This window comes from Lasioglossum baleicum, unplaced genomic scaffold (assembly GCF_051020765.1).
Source record: "Lasioglossum baleicum unplaced genomic scaffold, iyLasBale1 scaffold0021, whole genome shotgun sequence".
Classification (NCBI taxonomy): Eukaryota; Metazoa; Arthropoda; class Insecta; order Hymenoptera; family Halictidae; genus Lasioglossum; species Lasioglossum baleicum.
This window is the reverse complement of record NW_027469081.1, coordinates 2,964,056-2,990,685: the sequence shown is the minus strand read 5'-3', so window position 1 is coordinate 2,990,685 and position 26,630 is coordinate 2,964,056. Positions and strand designations below refer to the sequence as shown.

Genomic DNA, 26,630 nt, shown 5'->3' with positions numbered 1-26,630 from the left:
TAAATCTATATACATGCGCGTTTGTCTTTTGTCTTATTTATTTTCATTATCAACTTACACGATATTCACTGGTACAAATGTTAATCTTGTATACAGGGTGTTTCGTCTACAACAGGACACCTAAATATCTCTTCAGGTTATTGTGATGCAAAAAATATTTGTTACGTAATGTGCATACCATCAATGGACCAAATATCTGCCACGAATATTTTCTTCCGAAGGTCATTTTTTTCGGAGTTACCAAGGTCATCGATGTTTTTTGATACATAACTACATTTCTATTTTATTGCATCGGGTAACTGATCGAAAAATACATTCAGATATGTATAATAACATGACCTTGAGCTTGATCTGAAGGTAAAACTTTAATTTTCGAAGATCAAGGTCATTTCATGGTCATGTTATTATACATATCTGAATGTATTTTTCGATCAGTTCGAGCAGTACTGTACGTTCCCCTAGGAACCATGCAATATTCGTTTGAACATTTTTTTTGCACAACAAATAACTTACGAGTTATTTGAGATCGTCACGTTACGAGACTCACCCTGTAGCTATGTATATTTGTATCAAAGTCTCTAAGTAACATATATCGTTTGTGCAGTACCTATCCGCGAGTATACATAATTATGACACGATAATTATTGCACAGGTCGTAAAAACTTTTGTTTCCTTTGGAAATAAGTTCGCCTCTCTTTCGTTACGGTCACGTATCTGCGACAACGCATCTATCTTTGGCTTCCTGAGGCGATTTCCATTCTACAGTACTTTTTGTATCTGTAAATAAAAAGAGAACTAATGAGTATAAAATTGTGAACTAATAAGTAGACTGCGGATTTTATGCGTTTATGACAAAAAATAGGTAAGCACAATTTAAAGCAGTGGACAGATTAGAAAGATTTAAAGACATCAGCTTATTGGTTTCAGCTTGATCAGATAATTGAAAGAAGAATGTGTCCGCAGCCTACTGATAAGCAAAGATATCTACACGGTGTTCAACGAGATATATTGTTTCTGTAAAACGAGTTGAACGACCCGCGATATTGTCCGAATTGGTATAGAAACTATTTCATGCAGTGAAAGAATTGTTTTCGTTGTACCTGGCATCGTATGCTTTAAATACATTAGATGTAAAATGAGGTACATTAACGCAGTCACTGCGGCAAGCGACGAAAGTAATCGTAACGTTGTAACACCTCCCAACAGTTTGTATAAAATGCCACCTGCGAGACTGCCGATCGCGAATCCTGGAATCACAACCAATTCTATAGTTTTATACTGTAGATTGGAAAGATGATTGAACAGAAAGAATTGCTTACCGAAACCATCATCCATACCAGCTACGATACCTTGAACGGTAGCCGATGTGCCAGGTGGTGCAATTTTACTGGCATAGGCAACTATCGACGTGTAACAGAGAGCATAAGTGGGGCCTTGCATAAATAATTCGATTGGAATTACCCACCATGGAGTAGATGCCAGTGATATTAAACCCAGTCGCAAAGAATAACATACGAAACACAGTGTAAAAGTATATCCAAATCCCAACTTCTTTAAAATTTTACCTGTCCAAAGAAATTGTTACGTATTACACTCGAAGTTTTCACGAGTAGGAAATTACAACATTAAATGGGTGGTGATTAATATGAAACAATACCAGAGAGAGAGAAGAATATCACTTCGCCACCCAAAGTCTCTGCTGCGACAATTAAACCTTCGATCAATTTAATTTCGCCCATGTGTCCAGTCACTATTGCCAAGTCCTCCAAATACCTGTTGAAAACGTATTTACAACCTGAATCAAATAATAAAGAAAATTGTATTTGATTTCGAAATATTTGTCACCCTGGTATTGTCGCCAGGTATATTTCGCATTATCGAATGATGCATTAGATCAAAAATCTTGGAAATGTATAAATAATTACCAAAATAAAAAATAAATTATAAAGCTGTCCAGAATACCGGCGATTGTCGCGAAACAGAGAAAAATAATGATAGGTTTCAACTTTAGAAGTTGAAAAACATCTTTTAATATATTCCCTGAGCCTGCCATAATCGGTAGCTGTAAGAGACACCTTCGATGAATTACGTATATATATATACATTCGATAAAAGAAATAATAGAATGAAATGAATAGATTCGGTAATATTATATATATGGATACTCACTTTCAACTTCCTGCAGCAAAATATATCAATAAACGAGAAGACGAAGATTAGTAGAAACGCGGGTGTATAAACTTTTATAAGTTTTCCGTCCGACCAATAATCTACCGCGTAACCGGCCAGAAACGCGGAAATTCCAAAACCTATAGTTCCCCATACGCGTTGCCTACCGTAGCTCATTTCACCGCCTTCTCCTAAAAATTAGATTGCTTTGTATTACAATACGATACAGTAAACTATGAGAAAGAGAACACATTTTTCCTTACAAGGTTGTTTCAAGGTCACAGTAATGTAGGCCATCAAACTTATTTTGACATGCTTTATAACTAGACTGCGGATTTTATGCATTTATCACAAAAATGGGTACCGTACAGTTTAAAACAGTGGAGGTATTAAAACGATTTATGGCCCCCAGTGTGTTAGTTTCACCTTAACAAGATAATCAAAAGAGGAATGAAATTTTTATTTGGCTCCTGTGTCTTGCAATCAATGCAAACATTTTTTATAGATCGAAAATAAAATAATTACACCCACTCATTTTTGTTATAAATGCATAAAATCTGCTGTCTAGTTGTATAACACCATAATATTTACAGTGCCATTTAATCGAAGCATTATAACGACCTCCAAACAGTCTTGATTCTGTACATTAAAGATTATTGTACGATAAATACCTAATACATCAAAACAAATTGCATCGCTTATGCTATTGCATACGTTAAATCCAATGTTTCCAAGGGACATCAAAAGGATAAAGCCCCAGAAAGTAATGGAAGTATAAAGACAGTGTCTATCGTCGAAGTTATCACAGTTAACATTGCAGTTATTGCTTATAGAGCAATGCGAGGTAGTATTCGTATACGCTAGACACGTGTTGTTCTCGGTAAAGCTTATATCTCCTTCGATCGCCTCAAACCGAATTGGCATAGAAAAAGTATTGTTGGAACAAGTCCAATGGCACATCGTGTACTTTGCTCCCATGCAAAGACCTGGTTGTGTGAAGGTCTGGAATAAATATAAGATTGTAAGCACACGTTTGAAAATAAAATGTAATTTAAGGAAACATTACCTCCGACGAGCATTGCTTCAACGAAGCGCAAGACACATTTTCGAATGCGTGGCCTGGCAGAATTGGTCCTGAAAGGGCTGGCAGGAAGTACATGCAGATGTAACAAATGCTTGTTGTTCCCAGTAACATCATGAAGATCGTTTTTCTCCAAGAGTCAAAGTAATCCACTAGAAATCCAAAAGCCGGTTTGGCGATTAAGAATAAAATTGGTAAAATAGCTGTAATGCTGCCCATAACTATCGTTGATATTCCAAGCTGTTTTCCGTAGACTGGTAAAAATGGCAGTATTGGTCCCATTGCTGTGCAAAGAATAAAAACAAATTAATAGTACAACATAATATTCTGTAGCGTTAAAATGATATTTACAATTACCTGCCATGAAGAAAAAGTAGTGTGCCTTCACAGGCAACTGTTTGTAATTCAGCTTCATTTCGAATCTTTCCAAATTACTCGTTCGGCGAAACAAAAATATTTGTTAGCTGGAGAGTTTCATTAAGTCGTATTAGCGTACATTTTAAATCCTAGTGTCTCCTGAAACGAGAGTATATGCATGTAATCTATTTATGTACAATCAGTTTGGCAAGTCGAAAGATTTCTTTCTTACATAAAAAGGATCGTATACCAATCACATTCAAGTTTTCTGAAGATCGAAACGTATCAAGATAAGATATAAATGCGTATGCGAAAGAAATGAAACGGAGATACTATACCGTACATAATATTGATATCGATCAGAAATATATGTTTGCAACTGAACAACGAGTATTTCGGAGGAATATGAAATTTTTATGATTCGAGCGTAGGTTACGAGCTGTCATTGTCGTAGAATTACGACACTCGGTTTATTGACAATTGAAGCGACGCGTATCTTCCGCGGATTCATTGTCAAATGTCGACGCGGAAAGTTTTTACTTTGTTACGTCAGAATGAATTAAAACAGCTCGACACGAACGTACGCATTTCTTCGACGGCATGCGCGCATCGGGAGTTGCGACAAGTTTTTGGGAGCGAGGAGCGAGTCTCGTCGTTTGTCCGTTGCGTTTCCCGCATAGAGCTGCACTGGCCTGTTGATGTTGATAATATTTACGTACATGTGTTCAAGATACTTTCATCCTTGCATCGGAATCGGAACCGGATTCTCGGTCATTCCTCTCGCATCCCTGCAAGCAGTTGAATAACAAGATCGTTTTAGACGAAACAACTTTGCTACTGCTACTCGTGCATATATATATATCATTATTATAATATATATATTATTATATATCATTATTATAATATATATATTATTATATATCATTATTATAATATATATATTATTATATATACATATTATCAATAGACGAATATTGTAGACGAATTTTAAGAAAGTAGAATCAAATAAAATCTTGTTTTCCGTGGTAGCGTAGCCTTTGTACATTTGAAATAAATAAAAATCGTACTAAATTCTGTTGAATTTATAATATTCCAGCATTTCTTGAAAATTTTTATAAGCCGTGAATGCATAAAGATCCGCACAGTCTAATTATCAACTACAGTAGTGGTTCCCCTAAAAAAAAACGATAACTTTTTTAATAAAGTATGGTCCAATATTAAAAAAGTTATTACTGTATTTATATACATACATTGCACACGTTTTCAGCGTAAAAGTATTATAATATCGGCGATTCGAGCGATGCGACGCAACAATAAACGCATCGCCGATGAAAATTGTTCAATTTAAATCGCTAATACGAGCTGTCCAATAAAGATACTCCTATCAATGTTAATTAAAATTATCTCGTATACGGAGGATCTTGGGTTTCATGATATGCGGCTGATATCAATGAACAATGAAGCGTTTATGCTATGTGAATCATCGAAGTTTCGTCCTGTAGATTACGTGCTACAATGTGCCAGATTCTGCGCTGGAGTTATACATATACATACCCGCGTAATAATACTTTAAGTATGTATTTTGCTTTTTATAGCAGTATTGTGTAGCGATTATAATGACGAGCGTACCGACCCGACGCGACGGTCGCCTATTGAAAAAGGGGCTATTGAAACCTTCTAACGCCCAGCTTTGACCGACCCGTCCCAAAGCTTTAGAGCTGCCTTGGTTTATTACTTTATTACTTAGAACCTTCATCGAGCAGTTTTAGTATGTCTCTTTTGGTCGAGCAGTTTTAGTATGTCCCTTTTGGTCGAGCAGTTTTAGTATGCCATTTCGAAACAAAGACAGGCGCGAAGATTAATATTCCTGCAACTGTCAGTTAGCGAAAATTGCACTGGCAGCATAGTTGTTTGGTAGCGATTAACAGATGACTCGATATTCCATCTGCGAGAAGGAAACGTCATCACGAAAGAGTGCGAGGACGCTGTAGAAAAACAACTTTATTACTCGCATGTAACCGACATTATGAGCACAGCATAAAATATGTTAAAATATATAATAATAATAATATAAGCTTATATAATACAATATGTAAGCATATACAGGGTGTTCATTTGAAAACTTTCCAGCCGAATATCTCGAAAAGTATGAGAGATATTAAAAAAGTGTAAAACATGTGTCCAAGAATTTCGAGGGGTAAAGAGGGGGCAGTATCAGTTTTTTATTTGGGTGGCGTTTTTAAGGTCGTTTGAAGGTCAACTTTGTTTTTTCAAATGGAAACTTCTGTTTTTTATTATGGGATGTTATTGTACGTAAAAAGACCAGCAATTTTCGTCGGATACTTTTTTTTATCCGCGCCCTAGTTTCGGAGATATTTAAAGAGAAGTAGATAACAATTTTTTGTTAAATGAAGAACTCTTTTGTATTGGGTTGGCAAATAAGTTCGTTCGGTTTTTTACAGTGAAATAAATCACAAAAACCGAACGAACTTATTTGCCAACCCAATACTTCCGACATAATGGTGCTCCTCCGCATTACACGTTACCAGTTCGCCAGTGGTTAAACAATCGATTCCCACTAATGGATCGGTAGAAGAGGTGTTATTGAGTGGCCACCAAGATCACCAGATCTAACTCCAGTCGACTTCCTTTTGTGGGGACATTTAAAGTCTGTTGTTTATAAAACACAACCAGGAAGCGTCAACGATTTGCGTCGCAGAATTGTACAGGAATGTAGAGCTATTCCAATAACAGATACCTTCAAAAATGTTCGTTCAGAATTTGAGAATCGTCTTGTATTATTGTTTAGAAAACAACGGAGAATATTTTGAAAATTTGTTATAGTTATAAAGAAATGACAAACTTTCTCGCAGTATAAGTATGACCCGCTCTACTTCTCTTTAAATATCTCCGAAACTAGTGCGCGGATAAAAAAAAGTATCCTACAAAAATTGCTGGTTTTTTTACGTACAATAAGATTTCATAATAAAATATATAGGTTTCCATTTGAAAAAAACAAGTTTACCTTCAAATGACTTTGGAAACGCCACCCAAATAAAAAACTGATACTGCCCCCCTCTTTCCCCCTCGAAATCCTTGGACACGTGTTTTATACTTTTTTAATATCTTTCATACTTTTTGAGATATTCGGCTGGAAAGTTTTCGAATGAACACCCTGTATAAGCTCCTGAAATTTTCATAATTATGGGCACAAATATCGTTCCACATTATCGGTATTTCCGATGTCGTTTAGATTTTCTCTTCATTTTTCGTTTCCTCCGAGTGATTCGTCCTATCGCGCTGAATTATCAACTTTGTATAACTGGTTTGCAACTGGTTTTGTTCTCGCGTTGATACGATTTAATATGTTGAACGGTTTTCCCCGGAAATAAATCAGATTCGATTAACGGTTTCGCGGAAGCCTCGTTTGAAATCGACGACATACATGATAGTTAGTAAGAATCTGAAAACCGTCTCTTTAACTTTCCGATTTCTTTCGCAAAATTAAATTTCACGAAAACCGAGGGCGACGGGAAACAAAAATTGATTTGTAATGTTTTATGAAATCACAATATTAGCGTCAAGTCCACTCAAGGTGACAAGAAATAAAATAGGTAAAACATCTTGATTATTTTAGCGATTACTAGAAATCTATTCGGAAGATCTGTTGCGAAAAATAAGAGAACAACTTCCTCGGAAACAAGACAATCGTAATTTCCGTGGATATCGTGAAATCGTGATTTCACATTCGAGCGGTTTCGTGAGAAGCCGAGTACTGTAGACTCATCAAGAAACTACGCGGAAAAAATGAAGACTACCGTGCTATCCTTAGAGGCCAACCCGTATCGACTTTATCCACGCTGTTTTTCTGCATTCTACTTATTTTATAAAACTCTTGTCCGATGGACTGCTGTTCTATCAATTTACAATTCAAATGACCCCATAATGGTTACATTCAAGGACCTAAATCCGGCTTCTATTTATATCATGCATTACCGTTATACATGAAGGATCGAAAAAGCTTCGTCACTGGGACATTATTCCGTTATTAAATGTTTTCATAATGTGCCGAAGAACATTTATGAGAAAAGTGCACAAATGACTTTCACGAGTTCAGTATCAGAATGGAAGGAAAGATAATTTAGTTCCTCATTGACCTAATCGGGCGCATAGTTCGTAGAAAAGATTGTATCGATGACGAGAAAAGGTCGAAAAGATGCAAGGCGATCGCATGCTAGATCGGAGTACTCCCCGAAAGCGATCGGAGCGAAGGTGTAATGAACCCTTATGTCAACAACCAATATTTTCTACGATATTCAATGATGTCACGAAATTTTCAGCATGTGTATAACTAACATAGATCTACAAAACATATATTTACATTTTCTTTAAGGGCCCTGATAAAAAAGTTAAAAAAATGCCTTTTTTATTTTTGCATGTAACTTTGTAAATTATAATTTTTTGGAAAATCTTTTTTGCATATATCATTTCATAAACCAGTGCTTCTAATTGATTATAAAAAATCAGGTCGTTTGTTACAATTATAAAAAAGTTATTCTGTTTTAAAGGGCGTTCGAATACTTTCGCGAGCCACAGTAGGTACCCGATTATCGACGCAAGGGTTAAGAATAAGGTTTCTCCAAAAAGGATTCGAATCCAATCCCGGTGGGGACTTAGCCTTCCACACACACGCGCGTTTATTACGCAGTCGCCTCCCACCAAGTTAATTCCGGTTACCTAGTGGTCTTTCGGCTGCATCAGCAGCTACTGGTCGTGTCAGATGAACTTGTGCAAGTCCTCAGTCTCCGTGAACTTGTGCGGGAGCGAGAACGTCGGGAGAACGTCGAGGGAAAACCCCTAGACGCCACCGGTTGGATGTTGGATCCGGTGATCGAGGGAGCTGTGATCGAGTCGCTCGATGCCGCGTGATCCGCCGACCCATTTCCCATCATCATTCTTTCCAGTTATCTGTCTCCGACCTCGCCGGCTACTTCTGTCTCCTTGTTCGCTATTTTAAACACAGAAGCGAGTCAAGTCGAACCGAGCCGGCTGCGCGTGGAAATTCGGGTGTGAAGGTAATGCCTCGTAATCGTCGTCGAACAATTGGAGCAAAAAAAGCCGAGTCGTTGGCTTCGCCAAACCAACAGGAATATTCGTAACGGCAACAGACACTCCGCCGGTTGTCCCAGCGATATCTGCGCTGAAACAGTGCGACCGTGTGTCAATTTAATCAACGCGGACTATTGTGCCACGATAACTGGCAATTGCCGGAAAAAAGAGCAATTTTAAGTTTCAAACTTTTCTGCGATTTTCATTCCGGTATATATCGTGTAATCGATGCAGAACATTTTGATGTTGATTATTGAAATTAATCAGATAACGAGTTACAGTCGATGCGGAACAGGAACAGAAAAGTTAATGTTCAACGCAGAGCGACTACTTTTTCTCCGGACCTTGTAATTTCCATGTAAACAGTTCTTTCGCGAGAGCATAACGGTTCACTCGCACTTACGCATATACACTGTACGTTGCTGAGAATTTCTGGAAAATGTTTTCGCGGTGTTTGTTGATTATAACGCGAAGAACGTCTGGGAATACGCCGCGCACTTTCCATGATCACGAAGATCAACGCGAATGTTCGCCGTGTTTGTCGACACCGATTCAAGAAATTTCTATTCATAGTCACTGTACGCCGGCGAGAGTGCATTTACGAAAGTATACGCCGCCGTTGAATATTTACATTTGTCTGTGGGAACTTTGACATGGTCGAGAATATTTACGAACTGTTTCGTCGACGGGATATTCGCGTTGCGGCAGACTTAAATTAAGCGAAATTCATGCCGACTCTGACCAGCCGCAGGCCGGGATAGCTGTGCTCATCGTTTTTACTCCTCCTTTTAATTCCCCCTTCGCACGTGATCTTCAAGGATAGGCGAAAGCAAGTTGACCGGCTATGTAGTGTTCTGGGTCTTATTCGACCCACCTTCGCACGGTGCGGACTGGAAACCCGTTTTTCGTCGCCTAAATCAGAAGTTCCATATTCATAAAGAGTTCTTTCAACAGATTTTCTTTCAACAAAAATTCAGATCGTTTAAACGTTCAAACTGGGAACGAATTCGACGAGCTATTATAATCATATAGGTTTTGTGAGCCACTTTCATCCATTCAGAATATTTAAAATTAGTTATTTATTAATTGAGGATAAATTATATGCTTTATAGTCTCAATACTCAATACGCTTCGATAAATATACATATACGTACGTACTTTCATTTTTTAAATTTATCTAAATCTACACACAGTACTCGTATTGGTAATTACTTTATTTAATAAGTACTTGATGTACATTTTTGCAATAGATAATATTTTGAGTTTCTTAACAATTCTTTTATTCTGAAACTTGTACTTGCAAATAGTTTATTTGCAAAAGGATGAATTTGGAGCGCAAAGCCCGTATAAACGGCAAAACCTTGAAGTAACTTTAACGTTGTTTGACCTTATACGAGCATATTTTGAGCTGGGTGAGGGCTCATTCTAAAGAGGAAGGTTATATGCACTGCGCTCCAGTGATCACATAAGTCAAAAAAGTCTTTTAGAGACAGCATAATGCACTGAAATCTGCGGGTTTTTCTCTAGATTTTTTCTCTACTTTGGGCCCTCATATTATTAGTTATAAACATAATCTCGTTAACCTCATGACTGGAGCGCTGTGCATATAACCTTCCTCTCTAGAATGAACCCTCATCCAGCCCAAAATTTGCTCGTATAAGGTCAAACAACGTCTGGGCGCAAACCCATATTTTCGACCCAAAATCTAGTAAGATTCTAGTTATTTTCTAATTACAATCCGAGGGTATACTACCCCCTTTAAAATAATTTTGGCCAAGTGAAAAACGGCTTCCCGCTGCGCGCTGTGCATCGTGGCGAAACCAGTTGTATCTTTTGTGTTGATCGATTCTGGGGACCGGAGAAGTCTGTTGGAAACGTGCAAGAGAGAGTCGTAGCGGGTACTCGATTTGCGTGTGCGTAACAGCGGTCGTACACTTAGTAGGAAAACGTTTATCTCATCGGTAGCAATGGAGCAGTAACTGTGTTTGTGGAAATGTGAAATTAGTGTTGACTCCTCCTCCGTAACGATAAATGCCAGCGTTTAGAATGATCGGAAAGGTCTTGCGCTTGGCGTTCTGTTGAGATCTAACGGTTCGATAAGGGCTCGCCGCTGTTCATCGTTCAAATAAAGGATGCTGCGCGGTTCGACGAAAATGAACGACCGATTATGCGGTTCTGTCTTCCTGCTTCTGCTGTTTTGTCAATGCATCGACTCGGAAAAGTGTGAGTAGACGCTCATTCTACTCTTTCTTTCTCGGCAAAGCTATTTCAACGTTTCCATGCTTTCGACTCTGACCTACTCGTGACCGGAACGGTGCTGAATATTTATTATTATTCTTGTGGAAACTCTAAAAAAAAGATGTTGAACTTCATGAATCACGTTCCCGGCTTTAGTCGACGCGATGTCTGAACTTTGTACAAGGCTGCCGACCTAAGCCGGGCGTAGAGCTATGTATAGATCCAACCTAACTCAACAGACGGCCCCGTGTCGTATAGTAAATATTCTTCGAGCAATGAACTTGATGCGGTGCAGCCGACACCGGACACGATTAAAGCCATTAGATACGCGATTTCCCCTCGAGCGGTCCACATTTCATGGAATCGCGATGTAAAGCAGCGAAACGAAACTTTCAGTGAAACTATGCGTCGTGCGAAGCGTGCACACGGCGAAAAATATAGGCCGGTTTTGCCCGCAGTTGGACACCCCCGAGAGCATGGTAGAGTGCGTTATTGGAAATGACAGGTGAGTAGAATCCATCGCCGTCGATCGACAGAGAGGCTGCGAAACTTCAGGGGTGGGGGGTTTCATTTCGAGAAAGAAAATCGATAGTCGAAGAATAAGGGACCAGTCTATTTCGCAGTCTAGTTGTTAAGGGGGTAGACTCGTGTTTCCAGGATCGCAAGGGTGCGGGATACGCCTCCTTATTTCTCGGTAATGCAAGGATGGGGTATCTCGGAAGTCGCAAGAGCGCTAAATAAAAGATCAATCTAGGCCGCGATCGCCCTCAAAGGTTCAATTTTTACGTTTACGGTGCGTAATTTGCATTATAGTCCAGTCGCCAGGTCGAAAAAAGGGCGTCTACCTGGAAAGTATTCCGAAAACGTATTTTTAAAATTTTCAATATAGGCCCACATAATAAAGGTGTAAAATGGATCTTTTAGTATTTTCTCTACAATTCCTCCGACCAATTGCAATTTTCGAAAAAATTTCTTTTCACATCCTGTAGTAAGCTAAGTGCTCCAGCTTCCGAAAAAAGTTTGAATCGTATAGTCCAATATTAAAAAGATTATCGCGGTTTTTAGAGCGTCCGAATATTAATGGGCGTCACTGTATACCCCTTACATTGTAAGGCTCAAAATGTCATTTTGAGAAACATTTCCTAATTTTGAACACCTGTCTCTCGGTACCTGTTGGGTCAAAAAATACGTTGGACCAGTGAAATTTGTAGGAAAAATGCTCTTTTCAAAATTGAAAAGGAAAAGTTCGTAGGACCCATAGTTTTTGAGTTATAGACGAAATACCAAAAACAGGTAACAAAAGTCGTGGTGTTTTCCCCCTCCCCAAGTTAGCACAGGGTCCTCGAGGTCGAAAACTCAGATTCGACTCTCCAGAGTACCCCCAAATGACGTGTTAAATTTTATTAAGTTCGGAATACTTTCCAGGTAAAAGTACCTGGCGGCTGGACTATTATTCGGAAGGACAAAGCTGCTACAGCTACATACAGCTTAGATTGATTTTTTACCTGGCGGTCTTGACTACTGAAAAAAGCTTATCTTTGCATCATCGGGAAATGAGAACGCGCATCCCGAACTCTTGCAATTCTGGAAACGAGTCTACCGCCTTAAGGGTGCGCCGGATATCACTATTTCCGTTCGCCAATCGGTGACAGAGAAGCAGATACGTTTCTCGCAGGAAAGACACTGGCAGAGAATATGAAACAGCTTTATTTTTCGATCACCCGGTCGAGCTGCATTTAGCCAAGAAGCAATATTTTTGATGCTCTTTGTGTTGAAATATTCTCTGCATTATTGCGGGGTCCCATACAGAGCCCTTTTTTGCAATTTGGCTCTTGGAACTTTATAAACGACAAAAGTGTACGTTTTTATAGAAGAAACTCTTCTGTCCACTTTTTCCAAAAAAGGGCTTCGTAGTTCACCTCGATTGGCGCTGTTAATGTCACTATTTCCGCTCCGGCGCATCCTTTAAAGTGTCGAATCAGGGGGATTGAAATTGCACAGATTCAATTGTCTGCGGCGACTGACCACGGGCACAGCCGATTTCACGGTCCTTGAACCGGAAGATCTTGTTGCGGCGTCTGGGTACAGGGAATACAATATTCTAGTCACCAATGAGCTAAGACTATTCCAAGCGGGTAATTATAAAATATACATCACAGTACACGATCGTTCCCATGTTTTTGTTCGTTCATACGGAAAATCAACGTTTCCCGGTAGAAAAAGAACGCTTCAAGATGGTCGTTCTAGTCAACAAAGATGTGAAGAGCATATGGAACCTTAAGGGTAAACGTTTCTGCCATCCTGGACTCGACACCACAGACGAGTGGACCAAGGCATTCTCAACGGTTAATATTACTTTAAACAACATATATTAATCTCTACGATTGTCCTAACCGTTTCTAAAAGACGTATCGTTTCATTTAACAGTACTTCGACAAGTGGATAGTTACCAAAGAATGCAATCCCGAGAAGACGTTGCTGGAGGACAGGATATTCGGACTGTCGAACTTTTTCGAAGCAGCTTGTATCGCCGGCCCTTGGTCCCCGGATACCGCATTCGACAACAAGCTGAGTAGGTGTTTCTCGCGCGACGCGTCTCGCCTTTCGCTAACGATCTTTCTTATTTCGCAGAATCAAAGTACCGGAACCTCTGCGGTGCGTGCGACAATCCGCTTGGTTGTTATTCAACTGATAAGTATCACGGTCGCGAAGGTGCTTTGATGTGTCTCACTGATAACGCGGGCGACATCGCATGGGTCCGATTAGACGATGCTATGGAGCACTTCAAGGTAAGATACAGTGACTCCCATTAATATTCGGACGCTCTAAAAAAAAAAACGATAACTTTGTTAATATTGGACTACGCGATTTGAACTTTTTTGGGAAGCTAGAAAAATTCGTTTACTACAGGCATGTGAGAAGAAATTCTTTTAAAAATTACATTTGGTCGGAATTGTAGAGAAAATACTAAAAGTTGCATTTTACAACTTTTTTATGCGGGCCTATATTGAAATTTTAAAAAATTCCTTTTTGTAGAGCTGTGTCAATTATATGCACTGTGAAAGTTTCATAGTAATCGGTTGATGCGGGAAAAAACGACAGGCAATGAAAGATGTAAGAATCTTTAGAATTACTGCAGTTGGAGGCCGAAATCGTGAAAAACTGCAATTTTTACCGTCTTTAAACGTTTGTTTACAACGTCGACCGATTTTGGTGAAATTTTCAGAATATGTTTAATTGATGCAAATCTGCGAAACGTGTTTTCTAAATTTTCCATATAAGCCCACATAAAAAAGATGAAAAATACAACTTTCAGTATTTTCTCTGCAATTCCGACAACTGCAGTTTTTTTCAAAAATTTTTGTCGCGTTGTGTAGCAAATCAATTGTTCTAACTTCTCCAAAAATTTCAAGTCGTATATTCTAATATTGAAAAGGTTATAGTCTTTTTAAGAGTGTCCGAATATTAGTGGGAGTCGCTGTAACTATTGTGCATGCGATGGAAAACCGTACACGGTGTATCTGGCCCACTCGAACGACCTGTAATGAAAATGTTGGAAAAATTGCGAATCAATGAGACTGTACGTGTATGTTGATACAGGAGGAACACATCAACAAGGATGATTACAACTATCTTTGTCTCGACGGTACTGCGAGGTCCCTGAAGAGTTTACCGTGTCCATGGATCACAAGACCATGGCCCGTCATCGTTGCTAGAACGTTAGTATAGTTCGCGATTCATCGATTTTACTTACGTTTGCCAATCAACGCGTTAACAGCGCGAGCGTTTCTAATCAGTTTGGCGCACGTTCTTCCAGGGAGATAGCTGAGAAGGTCGAGAAGATGATGACCTCGTCCTCGCAGCCGCACTCGAGCTGGATTCTGCACGATTTGCTGGAGAACTATCAGACGACGCCGGTGAGCATTGATACCCTAGAAACGCCGGAAGACTTCTTAGTAAAATGTAATTAGCTCATGTAGAAATTCAGGCTTACTTTGCTACGCTTCTATTCTGTATCGAATTGGTAGAGTGGCAAGAAAGTACAGCCAGAAATCTGAGAAAACTCGCATCAGCGTGTTCGTATACGAATCAGAGACTTAACTGGCTGTACTTTATCAATAGCGTTGATCAACGACAAACACGCTCCGATTAAAGTAGACGCATTCAATTGCAGTTAGCGGTTTCATGAGCGCGAACAGCCGCGCGAAGTGTCGGCCGTCGAGGAGAGTGCAATGGTGCGTTGCCTCGAACTTAGAGGACCGGAAGTGCCGGTGGCTCAGAGAAGCCTCTTTCGTTTACGGCGTGGAGCCATCGATCTCTTGCAAGCAGGAGACCTCGAGGGTAGCGTGCTTGAAGGCGATTAAAAATAATCAGGCGGATTTGTTCGTCGCTTTGCCACAGGAGTTGTACGAAGCCAGACAGTGAGCGAAGATCATTCAACTTTCTATGAGAAAGCTGTGACCCCTTAACATGTAGACCCCAGTGGTCTTCTATAACTTCAATCTTCTTCTAAACTTCTACTATTCCTAGAAAAAAAGATTGTCAGCGCGATTCTCTCCGAAGATTCTTGAAAATGATATAGAGTACCGTTTCAGGATGGGGCTGCAGACCATCGTGCAGGCTGTACCCAAGAAGGCCAACCAGTTCGACCGAATCGCAGCGGTCGTTAAACAGGATTCACAGTTCAAGAGCTTCAGGGACCTGAGGGGAGCCAGGGCATGTTTCACGGGTTACAGAGATGTCGGTAAGGATAACCGAGCGGTTAAAATGAGAAGGCGCATCCCGAACCCTTGCAATTCTCGAAACGAGATCTTCATTTTCGCCTTCCGCGTTTCTGCGTAACGGGCGCCAAAAAAATAAATCGACATCCGACTTGAAAAAATGTAATTTAAGCCGCAAGGCGGTGATCCAAGTCTAATAAGTTATCTTCCATTACAGGTTGGTACACTTTCCTCTCTGTTCTGAAGAACATCACTGGAGGTAAACCGGAGTGCTCGGATCTGGAAGCAGTTGGGAACTTCTTCTCAGAAAGCATCGTTCCTGGTTTGGCTGACAGTCAAGAGACAATACCTAGTAATTTATATACACCAGGTAAACAAAACACGTGTTGTAATACTTACATAGGAATATAGTGTCTGTAACACTGATCAAATACCGGATTGAATTTACAGCAGGCAATGTTGGAGACGATATAGGCGCCTTCCGATGTTTAGAGTCTGATACTGGGGATGTGGCTTTCGTCAATCTCAAGAACATCCAGAAAAAAATTGGTGAACGCGGGTTTTAATAAATTACATAGCTATTAAACAACCTGAAGAACCTTTTGAAAATCTTACATGAAAAAACTGCATAATTGTCATAGGTAATTTAAGATCGGAACCTCGGGACGATCATCCCAACAACACCGGCTTCCGCACCCTGTGTTTGAAGGATACGGACGAAGCGGACGTGTGCACTCTTTCGTGGTCCCCGTTAAACGCGGTAGTTATAACTATAAGTATATTTCATTGCGTGGAAAATTCCGTGACAACAATTTTCGTATTAATCTCAGGTGGTAGTCCATGAGAACTTAACGGAGGTACGGCGCGAGGACATTTATATGATGCTTTTGGAAATGAATGATCTCTTTGGTACCACGTACAAAGGTCAGGTGCCGACGTTCTCCATGTACGGGACATACGACAAGAATAGCAATGTCATATTCTCGGTACGTACAAATCTATGAACTTTTAACGATAATTGGCAACCGGATTTTCAAGTTTTCAATTCGAATTTGAAACCTCCGAGAGACCCCAGTCACCGACCAAAAAAGCTGCGCTAGCGCATCTGAAAAAAACTGCGCAGGCGCATCTAAAAAAAAACAGCGCACGCGCATCTAAAAAAACTTTATTTTAAACTATTGGGTTGGCAAGAAAGTAATTTCGGTATTTTTTAAGGTAAAAAAGAGAGAGATAGCCTAATTTTTTTATTCAAGCAATGAACTTTAATAAATAAGATGTTTTCTGTTTTGTTCGATGATCTTTTACTAAAAAGAATAAATAAGAAATTATTTGATTGATTGAAGTTCATCGCCTGAATAAAGAAATTCGGTTTCTTATTTCACCTTAAAATACCGAAATTACTTTCTTGCCAACCCAATATATTAATTCAATGTAACTTTTACTATTGTGAAGAAATGAACCGTTGGATAGTGCTTGTTATTTCAACATTATACGGAATTCACAAACAATTATATGACTTAGACCACTTTCATGATTACGGGCACATATATGTAGCATATTATTTCAGAGGTAAAATGTTTGTAAATATCGACGGCTCGCTTACGTACAATGTACTGTATACATTGCGAAATTAATCGTCGTCTTCACTGGAGGTTTCGCACATGCAGTCTAAAGGCCGTTCGAGAACGGTTACTTTCTCGAAGAACTTGTCATTCTGTGACACGCCGTAATATACATAACCGTACCGGCAGAAAGCCCAGGGGAAATGCAAGGTTTTGAATGCAACACAAGGATCGCCTTTCGCGTTCACTGCAACGGCTGCTATATGAGCTTCCCCTGTCTCCGCGTGTAGATTCTCCAGTTCCGTGTTCAAAGAATAATGAATCGTTGCATCTCGGGGCATTCTTTCGATGATTCTTCGTGCCGGTGCGTAACAGTAGATGCAAGTATCGTTCCCGGAAACGGAAACGCAGCCATGTTCGTTCGCGAACACTCCGCAGCCAATCACCGTGCCAGTTGCGCTTATCAAGCCAACCGGCTTGCCAGGTTCTCCCGCTGTCGAAGTGCCGCTTGCTAACCGCCTTTTTCGATCGTACGCGACAGCACCGGCAGCTCCAATCTACATTCGTGTTTTCTGCCTAATTATTTGGGTACTTTTTCTCTTTTTGATTTATTCGTTTTACGTCGTAGTTTATTAAGGCGGTAGACTCGTTTCCAGAATTGCAAGGGTGTGGCACGCGCGTTCTCACCTCTCGATAATATTAACAAAGACGGGATCTTTCAGTAGTCAAAAGCGCTAGGTAAAAGATCAATCTAGGCCGCGAAAGTCCTATTTTTACGAGGCGTAATTTGTGCATTATTCTACATTATACCGTCGCTATAATTAACCCTTTGCACTCGGGTCTATCTTCACTCAAAAATTAAACATTTCTTCCGACCTAGAATATTTTCGTTCACAATGATTTTTAAAATTTTTGGTGGATAGGAAATTGATATATAATACCTCATGCAATACTTAAATGTTTAATAATTGATTAGATACCAACATATCTAATAATGTAGAGCAGACCTGGGCGACGCTGGCTCAAAAAACAGATGTTGCTGCTACTCCTTTGTCGGAGTGGACGTGGTGGGGACCGTCTTACCGAGCAAGAGAAGGAGAGAAGCAGCAACATGTGTTTTTCGAGCCAGCGTCGCCTAGGTCTGATGTAGAGAATACTCTCTCTTCCTCTCTCTCTCTCTCTCTTTCTTTCAGAATGAAAAATATATGTAGACGCGGCGAGACATGCCTGCAAAGTCATTGGCTCGCCCAACAGCTCGTCCGAGTCAATCGACAAATCGTGAAAAGGTTGTTCCTCTTCGTCCGGCCGTACAACCACGCAATCCGGATCGCATATTTTCCTCTTAGATTCTTTCGACTCGGCTTCACCCAATTCCGAGTCGCTCGCACGATTTGTACACGGTTGGAAGGCTTCTTCGGCCAATTCCATCGATATTACCGAATCTGTGACGTTTAAACTACCCGGGCAAAGAATAGGCACTCCGTTATCCAGCGCGAACTTTTGCGCGCCATTTTCAACTATCAGTATATGCTCCGTCTTCTTCATTACCATTCTCGCTGCAAAGTTCGTTGATTCTATCCAATGTTTTCGACGTATTCTCGCAACAAGAATGTAACACAAACCTAGAGCGATAGGATGTTCTATGTCTCTGACAGCACCCACACAACCAGCATTCTTTGGAGTAACAATAGCGGCATCCGTAACGATTTCGTCGTTGATATCCATTGATCCTCCTCTCGCGCAATTGAAGTACGGTTTACTCTCCATGTATGAAATTGCTTTCTCGACTGCGTGCACCGCGGAACGACCATTGATAAGATCTTTGTACGCCTCGATAGCTGCGTTTTTAACCTACACGATCGCTCGTGGTTATTGTAACTCGGTTACAATATATGTTACGCTGAATAGATCGTTCTTTAGATTGTAGAGATATTTTGTTGTCACCTCGGTCAGCATTCGAGGACGTATCTTCCTCGGAATTTTTCCGGCACCACCATGAACCACTATGACCGGGTCCACGTGTATCTGAGGCTTCTTTTTCTCTAACGTAGACTCGACCGCGATCCTTGCTAGGATCTGGTCGATCCAAGAACAATAATCGCACATCGTTCAAACGTATCGCACGCAGTCGTGTCAGAAATACACCGTAAATTTTTGTTAGAATTAAACAAGATCCAGAAACAAATGCAATCATCTTTTCTTGCAGGAGGAAACGCAATACCTGCAAACGGACGTTCATCAAATGCACACACGGAGCTACAAAGATATCATCGATCATCTTGCAAAACAATCTACTTGCAGCGGATCGAGAAACACTAGTTACCTTTATGGTTATATAATTTCCACATATCTGCTGGTTCACTTTCTGCAGAAACTATTGAATGTTTAAATAATAAAATATTCTAGAACCATTCCATCTTTGCAATAAAAACTTTATTCTTAATTAAGTCTGTGAAATATAAATAACAGAAACTTATCTTTTTATTAATTGCACATTATTTAAAACGGTTCTTACGTGTAAAACTGATTTGTATACAATTTATGAGCGAATTCATTCATCTGAACGTGAATACTGTGCAATAAATAATAATACTTTTGTAGAAATCGTGACTTCTCTTTCTTAAATGAATATCATAGATTGAAAATTGTTTCTGGACGGATCAGTACGTTTTTCGGACTTTTTCTAGTTCGCAATGCAACGTTTATAGTTTGTATATGGTGATCATAAGATTGTCATCAACTAAACACCAAGTAAACATTCTCCAGTTATACTTGCTGAACATAAATATACGTTGGAAGTACATAATAATTCAGTATGTTTTCCGATTTCCGATAACGATCTCGAGATCGATTATAAAATCGCAACGTATCGCATAAAAGTATTTAATTCTTGCAAATAATCTTCTTTCTTCAAGTGACCGAAGGTTGGTTTTAATTTGTGTATTTCTACATTTCCCGCTTCCGTTCCGAAAGCCTAAAATATGCATTATTGTACATTCTATTCGCGAAACTGTACTGTACAGATAATTTATACATACCAGATACTGATGGTTCATGTCTTTCTCAGTTTTGCAAGATGACAATTGCATACTATTGATGGATCCACATTTTCGCATATTTAGCGTATGCATTGGGCATATGTCACTGTAACTTAAATCCCATATGTGTATCCTAAAATATGATTAATTAAACGAATTAGTTTATGCAGTTCGAAGAAGTATTAGTTGAAAGAATTTTTCTTTCTTCCGAACACTCCATTACCGCAAATTACTGTCGAGCACGAAAATCGTAAATGGTTTTGTCTTCGACCACTGTAGAGACTTAATACTGTACGTGTTATTTTCATCTCTCAATTGTAAAATTGGTTTCTCAATGTTCAAACGATGTAACCGAATTGTACCATCGTCGCAGCCGACCTGCGATCAAGACAAAATTGATTTAGAGAAATTTTCATCCGAGAAGAATATATAAATACGTGAAAGAAAAGCGTGTTTACCAAGAAAAACGACTGTTCAAATGGACATGTTTCTATACAGTTTATGTTGCCGCAGGGACCTGGAAAATTCGATCAAATCAATTAATAAACTCACTATTCGCAACTCGCGAATGGTATACAAGTATACACGACAACTTACTAGTGTCAAACTTTTTGTACATAGAAGGATTAGCTTTGTTACCGATGCAGGTAGCATGCAAAACGTTGCTACTGTTAGTGGCAATATAGAAATGGTTACTATCAACACGATCCACATGCATGTCAAGAAAAGCAGCTGCACCGATTATTCTAAAGAGTTCGTTCATGTTAGTAACATAAATACAAGCCAGTACATAGAGATTGTTTAGGAATATTTACTTTTTAACATTATCACACGGCAAAAGCAGTTCTTGACTTTTAACGAGTCTTATACTACCCCAATAAGACAGTCCTAAATCATCGATATTTAATCCCATGCTGTGTAAAACGCTCCATATAATTACAGAACCTTTTTCATTTAAGCTACATATCTATTATGTCAAGTAATAGAAAAAATATTAATATTTCACGGATTGTCATCGACTAACACAGGGAACAAGTTCAAACACACCTGGATAGGCACGAATTGATTGTTTCGTCTTTCGAACGATTTTTCTTCGAGTTTCGATAATATTCGTATTGCAACTATTTGCGAGTAATCAGTAATTATTTCTGCGTTCGCTGTCGTTGTGTAAGTAGGCATTCGTATCGTCCAATCCAATTCGTTGGCCTTGACTTTAGGATGCCACATCTCGTCTTCCTTCAAATCCCAAAGGCTAATCGATCTATTGTTTAAAATCTGTATTAGTTTGACTACAATGCAAGGTACGATTTGAAATTAATCGAAGATGACAAATACCCATCCTGCAGTCCAGCAAATACAACATTATAATTTGTTAAGTGGAAAGAACATGCTGTAATGGGGCAACACGAGTAGAATAGTTTAATGGGCATCGATGGCTCAGCAATATTCCAAACGCAACCGATACAACAGTCCGTTATATAATCTTGCTTGTTCGATGTCTCAATTTCCTGCTTAACAATTCACTCTCAATTAATCACCTTTTCTTCTATGTTTTAATTCTTTTAAAGCGTATTAATAATTTGTACCTCTTCGACCGGAGAATGAATGGTTAGCAAGATCTTACTCAAACTATTCGAATAATGAATTATTGTCACTGCTCTGCCAGCCAAAAACGTAACCGAATCTATAGCAAGTTTAACGACACCGTCGCCGAATGCTGTTTCTTCTTTGTTTTTGAACACATTCCCACCGGATCTCCTTTCTTCCAACAGCGACAGCATCACTCTTCCAGCTCGGCTTACGAAATCGTTTAATCTCACCGTATCGAAAGATGCCGATGATAAAGACTTTACAGAATCTAGGTCGTCGATGTCGTTGCCAACACCGTGTTGATCCTACAAGTTACAATACTTTACTATTATATAGTTTCCTATTAACAGTGAAATGCACAAATGATTTCACAAACCAGACGAAACAAGTCCAAGTCCTTTTTAGTTCGCAAATTGCTTCTACAAGTTATCGGGAATTGAGTCCATTTATTTTTTAACGTGATTTTATCTGTTTGCGTTTCTACTTCTATATTGTCTTCTCCAGTTTGCGTGGATATCTATGAAACAACAAATGGAAATATGAATTAAAAAATCATTATTATCATTATGTAATTCACGTACTTGCTGAGCATTCAGTTTTCCATAGTTTCGAATAAATTCCTCGTACGGTATGGGTGAGCACTCTAGCAGAGACCACTCCATGACGTCTAACTTAATCATTTCCAGTAATACATCGCCTCTGCCCGCATTCTTTTTCGACTTCTAAAGGCGATAATTACTGTAGTTACAGTACGAAGCTGTTATACGTTACAAACATTACCTTCGCTTTGTCAGACAGTTTGTTTTTACGAAAATCGATAATTGAAATTTGCGATAGTGGCGGAGACTTTGTAAAATCACCGGACCGGCTATCTTCGAAGCCTTCGTCGGACAATGGTAACGATTTAGTTTCGCCTAATCGGTCTTCGCTATACAAAAAAAAAAAGATACTTTACGTTACTATTCAAATAAATGTTACACCAACAATTATCCGATAAGTGTGCAGACATTTAATGATGAAATGATACAATGATATATAATACACAACCAATTTAATTCTCTTGAAATTTTATGCTAGTCAGAACAAACCTATAAGTTTTGTTAACTGGTTGCCTTAATTCAAGAAGCGAAGATAGTTTTTGATCGTTTGCAATGGACTCTATCCTCGCTGCTCTTTGCCGAGCTTCCGTGAGTTCGTAATGACCAGAATCGTGCATTTGCTCCTCCTCTTTTTGTTGATCGGCGCTGTTAACAACTTTCGGCTGCAATCAAATAATTCGAAGCAACCGCTTTCATCTTTTGTACTCTCCTATAGCGAACTAAACGATTGTACGTACTTGTTTGACAGTATGCATTTCTATGGGATTCAGCGGAGAATTACTATGAGTGCTTGTTTCCTCGGCAACTTCGCTCGACTCGCTGTCTGTGCACTCTTGAAAATCGGATTCGTAGTCCTGGGAAGCATAATATCAATTCAATTAGTATGTCGAATGAAAATAATTTTACTCGATTATACCATACCTCAAAATCATCCTCATAATCATCTTCGTTGTCCATCTGATACGTGTCGGGTGGCTTCTTCTTACTCTGACTCCTTTGAGTAGAATCTGGTCTGCTCGTAGCCGAATGCAACATTTTTATTTCGCTAGGACTCAACGTTCTCGAGAGTTTACGCTGTCTGGACTTAGATCTCGATTTACTTTCTCCCGTACGATTAGAATTTGTTTTCGCTTTCTCTTCTTCCCTCGGTAGAAATTTTGTATCTTTATTGACCGATTTAGAACTAAGTTTCGTCGAAAGAGATGGCGGCACGTATATCGTACTCGATCCTCTTTTCTCCGAGTAATTACTCTGTGTTCTTCCAGTAGACGATCTACTGTGTTTTATGGTAGTGCTACTCGATCTTCTTGCAGGATCAGACGTCATTTTCGATGTTACAGAAATTTTAGGGGAACTAGTACTTAACTTAGCTGCAGATGGCAGACTTTCTCTTACAGGTTTATTTTGCGACGACCTAACTGTTTGCCTCATACTACTTTTACTCGATTGTACATTTTGCAGCGATCTAGAAGGTTTGCTGCTGTTTCCTATCCTTTCAGGCTTCTTGTCCAACTTCAAGTCAACTCTTTCCAAACTCTCCGACTCTTTAGAAGACAACGAAGCTTTCGATTTAGACTTACTGTTCGATTGGAGTGCATCTTTGGTGGTTGAAACCTTTCTAATTGCACCCTGAAATGCAGAAATAGTTTCAGTTTTCAAATGTTTTCGATCGATTTCGAATATTCTTCAGCGATTAGATTAAACATTACCACGATGGATGAATCATATTTATGCAACTGTATTTACGTGTGATTATCGTGACATTTCAACGAAAGTCAATAGATTCGAGGTTGACAGTTTAAATGAACGTATATACTTTTTGGAATTCTTTATGAAGATTTGAGTGATCCGTGCAGAGTGAACGACGTGCATATTTCATGTGTGCAGAAATCGAAACTTAGAATCGTTTCTTTTAAATAGAACGTAGTAATACCTTGTTAGACATTATTCTCCGATTGATCGGTGTTGACAATTACGATGCCACCATGATGTAAACTACATACTGTCATCCACCTGTCATCGTTCCGGCAGCGCTACGCGTTGCATTCTGTTCAACTATGAGCAGTGAACAGTTTTAGTATCGTTTGTAGGTAAACGAGGAAAGAAATGAATCTGTTGTTGTTTTCTGGCGGCATCTACTCAAATCACAGCCAATGTTTGGAAACATTGGGAGAATGTATCTAAATTTTTTAAAAACGATGTCGCATTGATCAAAAATCCCCTTTTTCTTATAGTGTGACGAAATCACTCGTAATTAAAGAATCTAAATGACACCGAAAAAGAAAAGTCGCCGACAGGAAGTTGAGGAACGAGGAAATTGGAGGAAACAAGAAATCGCGTAAAATTGAATTCTTGAAGGAAGAAGGATTAATTTCCGATGAATTTTTAATGTTTAATTAAAATGATAACAGATTAGGACCATGGCTGAAACGTACCGAAAATAATTTTCAACGACTGGACCAAAGATCAACCGTGACCGAGCTGGTGTACGAATACTTGAGGAAAGTTTCGCATTCGAACAGCATTCGAAAGCAACGCAACAATGCTTGTTATAAATTTCGCAAAAGCAATAAAAGGAAACGAAGCATCCATACGCGTGATTGTATAACCACAGGTATATTAACTAAAAATTGGCTAATATCCGAATACTATCATTAAGTAGACAGAAACGGACACGAACTCATCCTCTCTACTGTTCCCCTTCGATACAACCTCATTATTCGACGCATTAGAGTGGAAATTGCGCATCTAACAACTAAATTGCACCTAAGACTTTTCTCATGTTTAGAGTATAACGACGCAAGAAATTACATACGGGATGCACTTTCATTCGCCGTCAGTTCCGGATATCTAATCCCAGCCGACCGAACCGGAAGGATCCTTCGACTTTCACCATCTTTCAAACTACATCGCTGATATTAATCTAAAAGTTACTGGACGAACGATCTTCGCACTTCAATTTAATCGAGTATAAAAATCGAAAAGATTACATGCAACGAAAAATAAATAGATAAACTAATTGTCTCTCTAGTTACACTATAAAATGTTCAGATCGCAAAGTTTCAGATTAACAGAATCGCTAATCGATATAAATAATCGGAAATATGAATTTTAAGAATTGTTCAAAATCTGGCAATCTTGAATCGATCGTTTAATTGTTCCTCCGTCGTCTGCCTTGTCGCACGCACTCCTCCTGGCAACGTTTGATCCATCGTTTCAGTTCTCGATCGCGCTTGTTGTCTTCCGTCGTTTGAATTTGAATAAGAGATCCTTGATGAGCATCGTTCAAGTCACCCGACTGTGTTCCTTCAATTATAGAATCGTCTTCGTCGCTTCTCGTCGACGTTTCCCTCCTGGTTAACGTTTCATGCGCCGCTGTCGCGTCGCCATTTTCTCCTCTTGCGCTTCGTTCTTGAATCCTCGCGCTTCTTCGCCTAAAGTAATTTATGGGATTATACCGCGCCAGTCCTGTGCTCTTCTCTTTACCGAGAGGATACGTTCTGCCGACATCTTCCCCGTTTTCGGCTGTGATCGAGCTTTCTTTTCCGTTATCCGATTTCTCCTACAATTAAACAGATACAAATGAAAGCGACCTCTCAGAGGACTCGTTTCACAGAAACGAAAGGGAAGAAGATACCAGATACTTCATTTCGTTATTGTCACGCAGAGGAAAATGTTTTTCTTACATCCTCGTCATCGGTATCCAATACAGCCTCTTCTTCTTCCTCTTCGCCAGCATCCTCTCCCGTTTCTACATCGAGAATCCTGGTTCGCCTACGACGAGCTCTAGGAGCTCTGGGAGGCGATCTCCGACGCGTATTTTCCAATACTGTTTCGTCATCGGTGGTTTCTTCGCAGATACAATCGTCCTCACCTTTCTTCCGCCGCTTCGGGACAGCTTTCGGTGTTGAGGATAAAAGGCAGTCGCCTCGTTTGTGCGAACATGTGACTTTGTTCATCGAAATGGCGTCCGGTCCTACCAGGTGGTACTCATTCTCTAGCACTTCCATGACGAGTCTATTATGTTACTTATTACTAGATGGCGAATTTTTCAATTTAAGGGGGTAGACTCGTTACCGGGATTGCAAGGGTGCAAAGTAATGCAAAAGTCCTATTTTTACGTTTACAAGGCGTAATTTGCATTATTCGGAAGCATGTCGCTGTCG

General features: G+C 39.5%; 5 protein-coding genes across 29 annotated transcripts; 1 reads left to right on the top strand and 4 right to left on the bottom strand.

Moving 5' to 3' along the window:
• Positions 1 to 20: 20 nt before the first annotated feature.
• LOC143219096 (major facilitator superfamily domain-containing protein 6) lies at positions 21 to 14,883 on the bottom strand. 13 transcript variants are annotated; one of them, XM_076444915.1, is made up of 13 exons: positions 8,345 to 8,442; positions 4,858 to 5,592; positions 4,675 to 4,781; positions 3,840 to 4,395; positions 3,608 to 3,766; positions 3,236 to 3,534; positions 2,841 to 3,171; positions 2,170 to 2,360; positions 1,926 to 2,062; positions 1,658 to 1,773; positions 1,320 to 1,565; positions 1,101 to 1,247; positions 21 to 777 (listed from the first exon to the last, which is right to left on the bottom strand). In XM_076444915.1, the coding sequence occupies exons 5-13, from the start codon at positions 3,663 to 3,665 to the stop codon at positions 707 to 709; spliced, it is 1,596 nt and encodes a 531-aa protein (XP_076301030.1). In that variant the 5' UTR covers positions 3,666 to 3,766; positions 3,840 to 4,395; positions 4,675 to 4,781; positions 4,858 to 5,592; positions 8,345 to 8,442; the 3' UTR covers positions 21 to 706. The 13 variants fall into 13 exon arrangements, with proteins under 13 accessions (XP_076301030.1, XP_076301041.1, XP_076301035.1 ...); XM_076444926.1 differs by having other exon boundaries at positions 4,327 to 4,395; XM_076444920.1 differs by lacking the exons at positions 4,675 to 4,781; positions 4,858 to 5,592 and having other exon boundaries at positions 3,840 to 3,875; positions 3,951 to 4,395; positions 8,345 to 8,485.
• Positions 8,540 to 20,654, top strand: Tsf3 (Transferrin 3). Of its 8 annotated transcripts, none has more exons than XM_076444906.1 (16): positions 8,540 to 8,682; positions 10,682 to 10,939; positions 11,351 to 11,459; positions 12,956 to 13,089; positions 13,172 to 13,299; positions 13,382 to 13,526; positions 13,586 to 13,743; positions 14,555 to 14,673; positions 14,772 to 14,917; positions 15,129 to 15,375; positions 15,550 to 15,698; positions 15,893 to 16,045; positions 16,126 to 16,224; positions 16,317 to 16,435; positions 16,506 to 16,661; positions 19,444 to 20,654. In XM_076444906.1, the coding sequence occupies exons 2-16, from the start codon at positions 10,849 to 10,851 to the stop codon at positions 19,624 to 19,626; spliced, it is 2,136 nt and encodes a 711-aa protein (XP_076301021.1). In that variant the 5' UTR covers positions 8,540 to 8,682; positions 10,682 to 10,848; the 3' UTR covers positions 19,627 to 20,654. The 8 variants fall into 8 exon arrangements, with proteins under 8 accessions (XP_076301021.1, XP_076301018.1, XP_076301020.1 ...); XM_076444903.1 differs by having other exon boundaries at positions 10,581 to 10,939; XM_076444905.1 differs by having other exon boundaries at positions 8,541 to 8,682; positions 10,656 to 10,939.
• LOC143219116 (uncharacterized) lies at positions 17,646 to 19,449 on the bottom strand. The gene is made up of 2 exons (XM_076444955.1): positions 19,182 to 19,449; positions 17,646 to 19,088 (listed from the first exon to the last, which is right to left on the bottom strand). The coding sequence occupies exons 1-2, from the start codon at positions 19,341 to 19,343 to the stop codon at positions 18,210 to 18,212; spliced, it is 1,041 nt and encodes a 346-aa protein (XP_076301070.1). The 5' UTR covers positions 19,344 to 19,449; the 3' UTR covers positions 17,646 to 18,209.
• On the bottom strand, positions 19,800 to 24,539 carry LOC143219090 (cytoplasmic dynein 2 intermediate chain 1). 6 transcript variants are annotated; one of them, XM_076444889.1, is made up of 16 exons: positions 24,398 to 24,538; positions 23,386 to 24,093; positions 23,202 to 23,318; positions 22,954 to 23,126; positions 22,646 to 22,793; positions 22,447 to 22,587; positions 22,242 to 22,382; positions 21,862 to 22,170; positions 21,611 to 21,786; positions 21,323 to 21,536; positions 21,091 to 21,242; positions 20,873 to 21,021; positions 20,734 to 20,792; positions 20,499 to 20,653; positions 20,276 to 20,408; positions 19,800 to 20,211 (listed from the first exon to the last, which is right to left on the bottom strand). In XM_076444889.1, exons 1-16 carry the CDS (start codon positions 24,407 to 24,409, stop codon positions 20,089 to 20,091), a joined length of 2,910 nt encoding a protein of 969 aa, XP_076301004.1. In that variant the 5' UTR covers positions 24,410 to 24,538; the 3' UTR covers positions 19,800 to 20,088. The 6 variants fall into 6 exon arrangements, with proteins under 6 accessions (XP_076301004.1, XP_076301005.1, XP_076301001.1 ...); XM_076444890.1 differs by having other exon boundaries at positions 21,611 to 21,783; XM_076444886.1 differs by having other exon boundaries at positions 19,800 to 20,408; positions 24,398 to 24,539.
• A 196-nt stretch (positions 24,540 to 24,735) lies between these two features.
• On the bottom strand, positions 24,736 to 26,499 carry LOC143219104 (uncharacterized). The gene is made up of 2 exons (XM_076444943.1): positions 26,151 to 26,499; positions 24,736 to 26,026 (listed from the first exon to the last, which is right to left on the bottom strand). The coding sequence occupies exons 1-2, from the start codon at positions 26,472 to 26,474 to the stop codon at positions 25,616 to 25,618; spliced, it is 735 nt and encodes a 244-aa protein (XP_076301058.1). The 5' UTR covers positions 26,475 to 26,499; the 3' UTR covers positions 24,736 to 25,615.
• Positions 26,500 to 26,630: the final 131 nt, after the last annotated feature.